The 12,092-nt window shown below is 45.9% G+C and overlaps 1 protein-coding gene across 1 annotated transcript; it reads left to right on the top strand.

The window, feature by feature from the left end:
• The first annotated feature begins 6,258 nt into the window (after positions 1-6,258).
• dpm3 (dolichyl-phosphate mannosyltransferase subunit 3, regulatory) lies at positions 6,259-7,676 on the top strand. Its single transcript, XM_035621189.2, has 2 exons — positions 6,259-6,305; positions 6,565-7,676. Exon 2 carries the CDS (start codon positions 6,612-6,614, stop codon positions 6,888-6,890), a length of 279 nt encoding a protein of 92 aa, XP_035477082.2. The 5' UTR covers positions 6,259-6,305; positions 6,565-6,611; the 3' UTR covers positions 6,891-7,676.
• The last annotated feature ends 4,416 nt before the right edge of the window (positions 7,677-12,092 follow it).

Raw genomic sequence — 12,092 nt, 5'->3', positions numbered from 1 at the left:
GTCACTAAAGCGTCGGCAAATCTGCATCGCATTTGTGCGTGATTTCAACTCCCAAAACTGATGACAGCAATGATGACATAGTTATGTGGCTCCAGCTTCCGGGTCTCAGTTATTGATTTTATGTGACGTACTGCACAACCATTTACCTCGAGCTTGTTTGAGTATAAAATGTGATATAATTAGTTTTTGTAGACTCGGTTGAAAGCGTATCGATGTGTGCCCGGATGACTGAGCCCACGTGGGTTCTCTGGGCGCGGACGGCAACATGACTTCAGCACTGAATGCCAGAACCTAATTTGGTGGAACAACAGAGGACATTGTCTATATAACGAGAGACCAAAGGCAACGTCTTGTACGAAGTCAGTGATGCTTGCATCCATCGCTTGGCCTAATGAGCGTTGGTATGTGCGACTTCACGTTCAGTTCGGCGTGTTTGACTGTCCAACGCGTGCCCCTTGTTTCTCCAGAGCTCCCCTCATTTGCATCGGTGAAATCAATCGATAAAGTTTTCAATGTCGACGCTGGAATCGATGGCGATATTGGCGAGCTGTGCTGTCGTCTTCTTCCTGGTGGCTTGCAGCTGTATACGACTTGATGCACCTCAACAGTAGCTGCCCCCTCAGACCTGCTGTGTGCCAGAGATCTATCAAAGGGAAATGATGTAGTGGGCAGATAAGAGTGCGAGACAGAACCCCCCCCCCCCCCCCCCCCCCCCCCCCCCCAACTACCATCCATTATGTACACACATGATGAGGTCAGTTTATTCGAGTCTAGACATGTAGCCCTCTATCATCCACCCCGTGCTGGGTACGCTGCACTGACCCACATTAATACATTTATAATCAATACCTCCTCGGGTCCCGTGTGAGGGCCTCGCTTATCAGATGTGGAAGGAAATTGTGCAGTCCAATTTAAAATGGCCTGGGGGGGGGGAAACTCTCATAACCATGTGCCAATTAGTTCCACTGTCAATAATGCTAATGCTAAAGGACATTGTGTTCCCGGGCGAGAGGAGAGGATACATAGACGGAGGAGGGAGACATCATCAAGCTCATGCCATTGTAAATGGCCGTTACACTGACAAGGAGCATTTGATCAGACCCACACACACACACACACACACACACACTCGTGGTTGAGGGGGCTGAGTTATGGGGGCAGAATTACACAACCCATGAAGATAACAAGTAACGACGTCATATAAAGGTCAACAAACGAAGCGCTAGTGGGGCAAACGCAGGGCCGTGTGATGAGATCCATTAGGACAGCACTGAGACAAGGAGAGAGAGAGAGAGAGAGAGAGAGAGAGAGAGAGAGAGAGAAGGGGTGGGGTTGGGGTTGGGGTTGGGGCTGGGGTTGGGGGGGGGGCGCATTCCTCTGCTGTTTCACTCCGGCCGTCACAGCAGCATATGAAACAGGTGCGTGTCTTCACTCGGGCCACAGAGAGCACGACAAGTGCTACTCTCACATGGTTCAGACTGGTCACACTTGACCACACTCTGACCTCCCACCCACTTGAGGAGCCCAGGACTTCATTAAGTGGGCCCTAAGTAGCACAGGGGTCCCCACAACTATTATCCTGGCAATTTCACACAGACTCTCGCCGTCCCTAAATGATCTTGACTCAAGGATATTTGTGAGCAGCGTGCCCGTCAACGTCGAAACCTTCAGGAGCCCTGTTTGGAATCGAGGACCCCTGATGAGAAGTATCAACAGTCTCCCCGCCCCGGTGCGTCCACTCTGATGCGTACTCACCTCACCTGTCGGAGGAGCCGCTGCTCAAACTTGCAAAGTCATCCGACAAACTCGAGCACAGCTTCACTTGGTGCGGTCTGGACTTGACTTGACCTGCTAACTTAGCTCCCTACAGACTTCAAGTTTCACATTTTTGATGTGCTAAAAGAGGCAGAGTTCACACTACTGTCACAGTTAATTTTGCCAGATGGGAATATTCAATTATGAATAGGCTAATATTACGCCTATGTACGGGACTGCTTGGTCTCAGCCGTGTAAAAAGAAACTATTCAAACATGCTTTGAAGGGAAAATGTTCAAATGCAGTGTCATATTCACAGTCAAACTGAGAAACTTGCACTGATTTTTTTCTTGGACTTTGCCTGTTGTTGTAGTTTCATGATGTTTATATTTTATATCATTGAGATGGTTTTTATCTTTATCTTTGTTTGCAATTTTATTGTGCAATGGAATAATGAGTGCAAGGTACAATCAATCTTTTACTACTTATGCCTTGTTGTCCACCTTGGTGTGAGGTTGGACCTGATTTTAATTGCTTGACTTTAGACTTCAATTGGACTTTGGACTCTTCAGATCTTTTTAGAAAATAAAGGAATTTGCCGTGGCTACATCTTTAAATTTCTTCTGAATTATTGTCTGAAATTAGTTTCCGAATAAACCTGAGGTGGGCCTTATCCTTAATCCTTAAGAAAACAAAAGAAAAACCAAAAAAAAACACACGTAGTTTTCTGACGAGGTCTGGCTTTCAACTTCCCGGCTCCAGTCGATTCAAGCTGGTGCTTTTCTGGGCCAGAATCTCATAACAAAACCCGAGCTTGTAAGATTTCGGGCTCTCCGGGACATTCTTCCACCGGCGATGTCCCGGAATCAGGACACGGTGACGCACTTTTAGTCACCCTTTCCTTTTCCCAAACACACACACACACACACACACACACACACACACACACACACACCCACACACACACACACACACACACACAATGACAACATTACACACAGCTAAGCTCTGCAGCTCAGGAAACAGAGAGTTCCTGTTTTTGAGTCCGAGCTCTATTGTTATCTCAAACAGCACTTGCACATGCTCTCTCTCTCTCTCGTTCTCTCTCTCTCCCTCTCTCTCTCTCTCGTTCTCTCTCTCTCTCTCTCTCTCTCTCTCTCTCTCTCTCTCCCTCCGCCTGTCTGGTTTTCTCCACCTCTCCAGCTCTCGTTCCACACACTTGCCATATTACACAATAATTATCGTACAGCAAATCTTGATCCCCGTATAGCTCTTTAGTAGCGCACATTCTTATCTGGACCTTTCACTCTACTAATATTGACAAAGCCAGGGAGATAGAGTCGACACAACTCTCCATTACCACTTTTCCTGTTTTATCTATGCCCCTTATCTTTGCACTCTGGATGGAGTCACGGCGTCACGCCCATTTCTGCTCTTGGGGATGAAGCGACTTCTCTGCCATGGCTCCGTCTTCACCACACACACTGCATGTCCTCGTGCTTCTCTCTCCTCGTTCCCTCTCCGTGTCTGCACCGCCCCACACACTGTCTGTGCTGTGGGAACCGAGGTGCTGCACGCAGCATGTGTTGCGCAGTTAGAGGAGCTGCGGGGGGGATTGAAGAAAAGTCTGGATAAGCAACAGCTGGATTTGACACACTATTAAGGTCATTGGTTGTTCAAGCTGCACCTGCAAATCCCCCCCCCCCCTCGATTTCACCCCCCTCCCCTTGTCTAAACTACTCTGCCCTGTCTGCTCCCTCGCCTCCCTCCTCTCCTCTTTTCTCTGTTGCCATCTCTTCTTTCATCCACATACTCCGTCACCCCTTCTCTTCATTCCTGGTCCTCTGAGCTTTCTCTCTTTTGCCCCATTAACTATGGACACCCCCCCCCCCCCCCTATTTCTGCTTGTTTATCAAGAATAACTGCTCCATTCCCTCTCAACACTGTCTACTTTCTTGTCACACTCTGCATGTCTCTCTCTCTCTCTCTCTATCTCATTCTTTCTCAGTCTCGGCGATGTCCCTCTCTCTCTGTTTTCAGTGCCCCTCCCGCTCGCAGGCTGTTACGTGTTGTGTCTGCCAGGCCTTCTCGGCTGGATCACAGGTTTCCTGAGTACTGGAACGGAACAGGTGTTGGCAGGGAGATGCATTGAGAAAAGCCAGCTCGACTGTTCCAACACACACACACACACACGCACGCACACACACACACACACACACACACACACACACACACACACACACACTGCTGCTCATACCGACAGAACACAGGTGGGACACAGCACCCGCTATGATGCAGGTAATGATGCAGCATGTCATGTGTAAGCCCACCTGGCTTCAGTTTTTTTTTCGTCTTATTGTGACAGTGGAGTAACCCGACCTTGAGTGTAGCATTGCATTAAAATATGAATTAAACAAAAAGAGGACACGTTGACACGTCACAAGGGGGAAAGCACAGGTGTAAATAATAAAATCCATAGCTGGGACACGTAGATCTTTCTTACTGCGACAAGTCAAACGGTCTGCTGCGAAACAGGCCTGTTATGATTTGAGTGCGATTTTTTTCTTCATTTATTGGAATCCCTACTTTTAAATGTTCCTCTATGTTGTTTCCTTCATTGACACACTTATATAGGCATTAGGTTTTCATTGACAGAAAGTTAACTGACCACAAATTTTAAAAATTCATCTGCCGGACAATGGCAAATAATTAGTGGTTTATGTTAATCAAATATCAGGATCTACTGCTTCTTTTCTTTTATATCATAGTAAATTAAATATGTCTTGGATTTTTGTGACTGTGAAAATGTTACATTGGACTGAAGAAAATGGACGTACAAATTATGAAAGTAATAATAAGTTGCAACTCCCTGTGCTAAGGGCTGCACGGTGGTGTAGTGGTTAGCACTTTCGCCTCACAGCAAGAAGGTTCTGGGTTCGAATCCCGGTTCAACCAGGGCCTTTCTGTGTGGAGTTTGCATGGGTTCTCTCCGGGTTCTCCGGCTTCCTCCCACACTCCAAAGACATGCAGAATGGGGTTAGGTTCATTGGAGACTCTAAATTGACCTTAGGTGTGAATGTGAGAGTGAATGATTGTCTGTATCTGTATGTGGCCCTGCGATAGGCTGGCGACCTGTCCGGGGTGAACCCCGCCTCTCGCCCAATGTTAGCTGGGATTGGCTCCAGCGACCCCCCGCGACCCTTAAATGGATAAAGCGGTAGACGATGAATGAATGAATGAATGAAAACTCCCTGTGCTGCTGCCACTTCTAAATCACAAAGCCATTCACGAGATAAAGCAACCTCAACCCACATGAAACAAAACATCTACATTTTCAGCAAACTAAAGATAAACCCTTGCTTTCCTGCCAGCCTGCACAAAGGGAAGGGAATGTGCTTAAATGCTCTCGCGGGCACACAGATCATCACTTACACTATTAACACTGGTGCAGACAAACATAAACACCACGGTCCTAAGAATAACTCTCCATTTTTCCCCAAAGAATGATGTTTATTTCTCAGTGGCTCCATAAGGTGTCTCTCTCCGCGGTTGAGTGAATGGTGTTTACGTCTCCCACTCTTCATGATTTCACCCTGGAGAGGTTTTTGCCCTCTGCACCTGGACAATTCACTGCCCTGAGTGCGAGGACGTGCCCCATTGCACCCAAAGAGACACGGAGCTCCGACAACTGTGAGCTCCCAGGGAGCCCCTAATGAAATTGTTGTTGGATTCCTCGCTTTGGAACAACATTAGTATTTATGGATAGCTTTCAGCGACTGCTAATGGTGGGCTAATTTTCAAAATGGCTTTTCTAAATTAAGAGGACGACACAGAAACAGTTAGAGCTCCAGTGCTTGTTAAAAGTCTGAGTGGGGGCCTCTTACAGGCTCGAAACAAATGGTTTTCTCTCGCTCGGCTGACAGGGCACCGGTGTTAATGCATCAGACGACAGTCTTGTGCAGTGTTTCAATGAAAAACACGGTCAGCAACAACATTGAGATTTATTGAGAAGTGAAACCCAAGAAGTCGCAGCGATCCATCTTGTCCTCTCACTCCTCTCTAGTGGCTGATTATTTCAACGAGACAGGTATTATAGATCATAATAGGAATTTAATAAACAATTACATCACGGCTGTGTGATACTATATATAGATAAATAGATAGATCGTTTATTGTTCCCAAAGGAAATCCTGCAGCTTATGTGACAGTTACAATTCAAAGCAGAACACATTTATCAAAATAAAAAATTGACATTATAAAAATATAGAAACCTAAAAATATAAACATGAAACTTGAAAATAAATAAGAGCAAACAGTGGCGGTGCAAAATGGAGCTAACCTATTCATTCTCATTTTGAATATGTATGGAATATAAACAATAATAAAAGTATGTTTGTTGCTTGTGAGTAAAAATGTCTGCGAAAGATATGAAAGTTACAAAAAAACAAACAAGAAGTCAGGTTTTGGTAAAGGGAACTGCATTACCCATAAGGCGTCGGGGTTTACAACGTCATCAACGTGCGCAGAGCTGAGGTGGCGCTTGAGAGGAGGTAAACACATCGGAGTTTTGGGGGGGGATTATGGCTTTTTAATCTGATTATGTGATCAAAGTGCTCTATTAACGATCGATTAGTTTAATTAAACCCATTGCGTTCATCATGTCTGTGACAACCATGTCGTCCCCTGGCTGTTTGTCCGCCTTCTGTGTGGTAGCAGCATAAGCTAACACGGTGCTGCTACTTTGCTGTGGCTAAAAGCTAAGCTAAGTAAAACCATCGCTTCCTGACTGTTCGTCTCTCTCTCTCTCAGGGTTTGTGTTTCCGGCTGCTCACCTGAAATCGCCGCGGGGTCTCGTCATGACTAAACTCCAACAGTGGCTGCTCGGTGTGTCGCTGGTGGTCGCAGTCTGGGCCGTGGTCACTTTCGACCTGTTGGACCTGCGCCTGTCGCGCACGTACCGGGAGGTCGCCTGGCCGATGCCGCTCTACCTGCTGGTGTCGTTCGGCTGCTACTCGCTGGCCACGGTGGGATACAGGCTGGCCACCTTCAATGACTGCGAGGAGGCGGCGCTGGAGCTGCAGCAGCAGATCCAAGAGGCCAGAGAGGACTTGAGGAAAAGGGGTTTAAATATGTAAAAACCATGTCAAGGACCACGTAGAGACTTTTTGGGGAGCAATGGAATGGATCCACACAAACCCCAGTATCTGCACTTGTGAGGTTGGGGTCTTGTGTGGAACGAGGCTGAACTCTGAGCTGACGCTCTTCTTTACTGATTCCAGCTGACTTCATTTGAACATAAAAAATCCCTCCATGCCTCCTTGTTTTTATACTGTTATTCACTAGCACGTCTTTCAGGTTAGACATCGATCAGATGCGCAAGATTTTTTTCTGTTACTCAACAAGTGGCGACAAATAAGAGAGAAATCCGCTGAACATATTTATCATTCTGGCCATTTAAATAAAGCTAATCTAAAGTGAATTAAATATATATTCAGGAACATCCAATTCCGCTCACATCAGTGTGAAGTTGGGGGTTGCACTGATTGGCACATTAGCAGATTAGTGCTGTTTTGCTTGAAGACTACACACACAGTTGAAGTTCATATCACTGGGATTATTAAATCTTCACATTGTGACCAGTCGTGCATCGCTGAACAAATCAAACCCAAAGGTCACATTTGGAACGATCTGACTATATTCTCGACTGGGATTCCTCAGATGCTTTCAATCTGCGTCGGCTCCATGATTGTAAAACACCTTGTGTCAGCCTTGTTGTCGTGTATCTGGAGTGATTGTTGCTTGTTGCAGTTATACATGGAGTGGATTTTTACCTGTAATGTACATTCCATTGTCCAGTTTCAGATTTGTTCCCTGTGGCTACTGCTGGGATGTAATTAAAAAGGAGTCTATTTTCTTCAGCATTTCTGCCTCAAATATATGTGTGTGTTTGTTGGTTGGGGGTTTGGATTGGGCCAGAAAGTATGTGAGTATGTGCAAGAGAGTGCCCACATATAGGATGGAGTCTTTCTCTCATTTGACCCACATGGCCCCTAGGGCTTCGTATCAACCGCCCCAATGTCTCCCTCTGTGCGAGAGACACATCTCCCTTGTGCCATTTTGCAGCTAATGATATGGAATATACATCCTACAGCGTTTCCTTTGTTCCAATCAGAATGTGCGAGTTAAATACGTGGTCCTGAAGTAATCTGAAGTTGGCAATGAGCGGTTCTTTTGTGTGAGCCTTAAAAGGCTGCCTGTGCTCATTCTCAGCGAGTCCCTGCTGTGCATAAACAAAGCATAGCCGGGCCAAAGGCGTCATTATAGGGTTTCAAAAGCTCCCATAACTTCAGAACAAATGCAAAAAATAGTTGGCAGTTCCCTGTGCAAGTTCTGCCTGTTGTGCCTTTTGGCCGCAGCCCCATCGTGCCTTTGCAACGTCACCCCCCATGAATGTCTGCAAGCTGTTGCTCGAGCAGACTGGATGAAAGGCAACCTGTTATTTAACAGAAAATCTTCTACTCTGGCAATTACACCAACGGTTTTCCCCCTGCATGCAGCTATGTTCTCGCTCGTAGCCACATGTTAAATAGCTGATCACTTTTCTTTGTCATCACTCTTTTCCCAAATCTAACTTTGAAGACGTCCATCTGTTCGTTCTTGTTCTGCGGGCTGTTGGACAATAGTATATATCAGCAGGTCAGACGTTTTATAGCCCATTTACAGTGCATGTGCCTTTTTTCTTTTAATCCCTTATTTGAAACATACAGCACATGAGCATGATGCCAGACATGGCAGTGAGCATTAACATAATAGAAAATGTAATAAAGCGTCATCCGATGCATAAACAGAGGAGTGTATGAAAGCTGTCCCATCACAAATGACTTCAAACACTCAAGCTTTTCTTCCCCTTCTAAATCGCCATGCATTTAATTTACAGCAAACGTGAGACGACTAACATCCTCACGGCTGTTGTCTGGTGTTCTTAGTGCCAGGATTCATGAACGTGGATGCAACCTGACAGAGTTCAGTAACTTTAGACACTGGGCAAAATCCATAAAAGAGTTTTGCTCTTCTGATGAGAAAGCAGCAGAGAGCTGGCTTTGCATTCCAATGGACTTCTTGAAGATTCAGTGTCGTCAACTTTGAGAGCTGTCATTAGCAGTGCAGCGTTAACAGGCCTCAAATCGTTACTTGGGCATTTCAGCTGCCATATGACGGGAGGGAATAAGGCTAAACGAAGAGCTGATTATCCTCTTTTGTTGGTTTGAAGTTATGTGACTTCAACAGTCCAGGCCCTTTTTCATTGTTTTCTTTCTTGGAAAATGACTCTGAAAAGCTATAGGCAGTTGAATGCTTCCTTTTCTCAAAAAATGTAATTAAAAGTATGTTTTATTCTCTGCTAAATTGCTTTGCTGTACTCCATGTGTGCAGTAAGATTATTTCTTCCAGGACAAGTAAAAAAGAAAAGATCACAAGCTATGCAAGTAGAAATAAAAAACACAATACAAAGTCAAACTTTTGATTCACTAAATCAAAATAATGAGATTCTAAGGCACTTTGTCAAAATCCACCAGGAATGTGGACTACGCTTTCCTGTCTGTTGTGTCATGTCAACTCAGCCAGAAGACATCATGTTATTTTGTGGCAAAAGTGGAGTCAGGTTCTTATTTATTGCCGGACGACCTGCCGTATTCTTGTGCTGGCCCCATCGCTGCACTGTCAGTCTGAATTAGGGAGATGCGTTTTTTGATTCAGGGCCAACGTTGTTCTGAACGTAGCCTTAATAAGTCGTGATTTTGGCTTACATGAGTATGCTTTTTATTATTATTTTTAAAATGAATACCTGAATTGTAGTTTATCTAACTGTTTAAGTATAAGGTGCTTTCACTTATAATGTCATTATATCATTTTTACTTTGCAGGTAAACTTTTGAACTAAAAGGTGGATTTACCTGAAATAACACAAAAGCAAAGTTGGGATTAATTTGTTTTTCATTTCATAAATATTAAATACTAAGTGTTTAGTTCGGTACACTTATTCATGTGTCGAGGTAATCTCGATCCCTCAGTGATTTGACATGTTTCCTTGGTAACTCCAAAACCCTCTCTCTTCACAATTTCTGTGCAATTTCTGGGGGGGGGGGGGGGGGGGGGGGGTGATAGCTACTTTCCAGCTTTTGATAATTGCTCTGCCTGTCTTCAGCAAGCGAGGCTTTTGACAGTAAGGGAGGCTGAGAAAGATGAGGAACGTGCACAGAATGTTCTTCGCCTTCTTCTCCAAAGTGGCACGACGAGAAGCGCCAGCTAAATTGGCATAGGAGCTGAAAAACAGGAGGAAACCTGATGGGGGTCGAGACAGCGAGAGGAGCGGGTCGCGGGGTTGAGCCCACAGCATGGCCCCACTCAGACCTTGAGACACTATAAAAAACATTTCTGGAGACACCAAGTGACACTGCTGGGAGCAAACCCATCTAGACAGGCTGAGAACCAAGACTGTGAAATGATAGGTTATCATTTTTCTGCACAGAAAATACTTTTTCTTCCCCACCCACACGTTTCACAGTAAAAACCTCAAACCCATCTAGAGACGGGCAGAAGGAGGAGACGGGAGTTGGTAATCGAGGCCCAGAGCCGAACGAGATGAAGATACATTTGTTGCAGAAAGAGTGAACAACAATGACCAGTCGCGAGAGTGACATGAGCATGAATCGAAACAGGAGAATCCAGAGAGAGAGAGAGGATGTTTTAAGAGGGCAGAACAAAACCAAAAAAAAAAGAAGTGTGGAAGTGAGAGTGAATAAAATGGTTTGAATGACTAAATGACATGGACAGGAAACCGAAGCATGAGCTGGAACAAGACAGATGACCCAGACAGCAGCCCGTTACAGGACTTTTTCAGGAAGAGAAGACCACACCCTGACCGCCGGCGATGGCAGGGTACCAACATGTGTGGGGACTGGCCCGCAGGCTCCAACTTGTGTAACTGAGGTGTTTCCTTCCCATCACTCGTGGGTCAACCTATTGTTCCTTTGCAGCTCATAAACAGCTGCTTCGATACTTACAGGACGCCGGGCTCCCAGTCCGGGGGCCGCGCGGAGGCTTATAAATGCTACAAATAGCTACGATAACATTAGGTAACCTCCCGGAGGCCCCGTGAGGCAGATACTCCTGGCTCCTCGGAGCCGCGACATACGCCAGCAGGCGGACAGGGACCGGTCGTCATGTCTCCTGCTGATAGCGATGTCCGAGATGCAGAGATAGACCAGCTGCCCCGTGCCAAACCCGCTCTGAATCATGGATCCTTCTCGCTGCGTCTCATGGCCTCCTCCTAGTTTTTTTAGTGGCACACGCTGTTAGCTCAGTTCTCGCTCTGTTAAGCATTGATGAACTATTTTTTTTTGGGGGGGGGGGGGGGGGGGGGGGGGCAGTTTTATTCAGTAAAGCCCCACCAGTCGTGTGTTGACACTAACGTTGAGTCACACAGGTAAGCGTTTTCTTTTCTTTTTTTCCAGAAAAAAATTCTGTGGTCTTTGGAAAAACCCAGCGGGGCCTTGAACAACACTCACTGCTGCTCTGAGGGTGTTCCCTTAACCTTAAAAGATCTAGAACCATCCAAGAGGAAAAGTATTTAATCTACACCAACTGTATAATGTCAAAAAAACAAAATGTCTTCAAAAATGTTTCACCATCTGTTATATACGTCTATGTCAATATTGTGAGATACATATTCATATATATGGAACCCCATAACCAAGTGGCTGGAACATCTGCGAGTACGTAGGTCAAAATGGACGACACCTCCAAAGGTGGTCGAGAGTGACCGAGCTAAGATCACGTGGGACTTCCCCATCCAGACTTATAAAATGGCGAGGGCCAAGCGACCGGTCATCGCGGTGGTGTGACGAACAACAGAGGAAGGCAGTCGTGATAGTTGTAGCAATCCCAAGCGACAGGAACTTCAAGAAAAAAGGAACCCGAGAAGCTCAAAATATACCGAGGGCTGAAAGAGGAGCGAGGAAAGATGTGGGAAGTGAAAGGCAACAGTGGTGCCAGTGGTGATCGGAGCACTCGGGGCCGTAGCCCTCAAAACTGGGAGTGCGGCTCGACATCCGGCACAGACACGACATCCGAGATCTCTGTCCAGAAGAGAGCAGTCCGAGGAGCAGCTCAGATACATGCTCGGAACCCTCAGGCGCCCAGGCCTCTGGGAGGAGACCAGAGCTTGAAGGCCGCCCATGAGGGACGAGCGGGGAATTTTGATGTATTTATATATATATCCTTTATATAGATACTTACCATTTCAATGCAAAGGAATGGCTTCGTGTTTGTCTCGTATCA

The sequence above is a fragment of the Scophthalmus maximus genome, chromosome 22, assembly GCF_022379125.1.
Source record: "Scophthalmus maximus strain ysfricsl-2021 chromosome 22, ASM2237912v1, whole genome shotgun sequence".
Lineage (NCBI taxonomy): Eukaryota > Metazoa > Chordata > Actinopteri > Pleuronectiformes > Scophthalmidae > Scophthalmus > Scophthalmus maximus.
The sequence above is the reverse complement of the archived record's forward strand: the minus strand, read 5'-3'. Positions and strand labels throughout refer to the sequence as shown.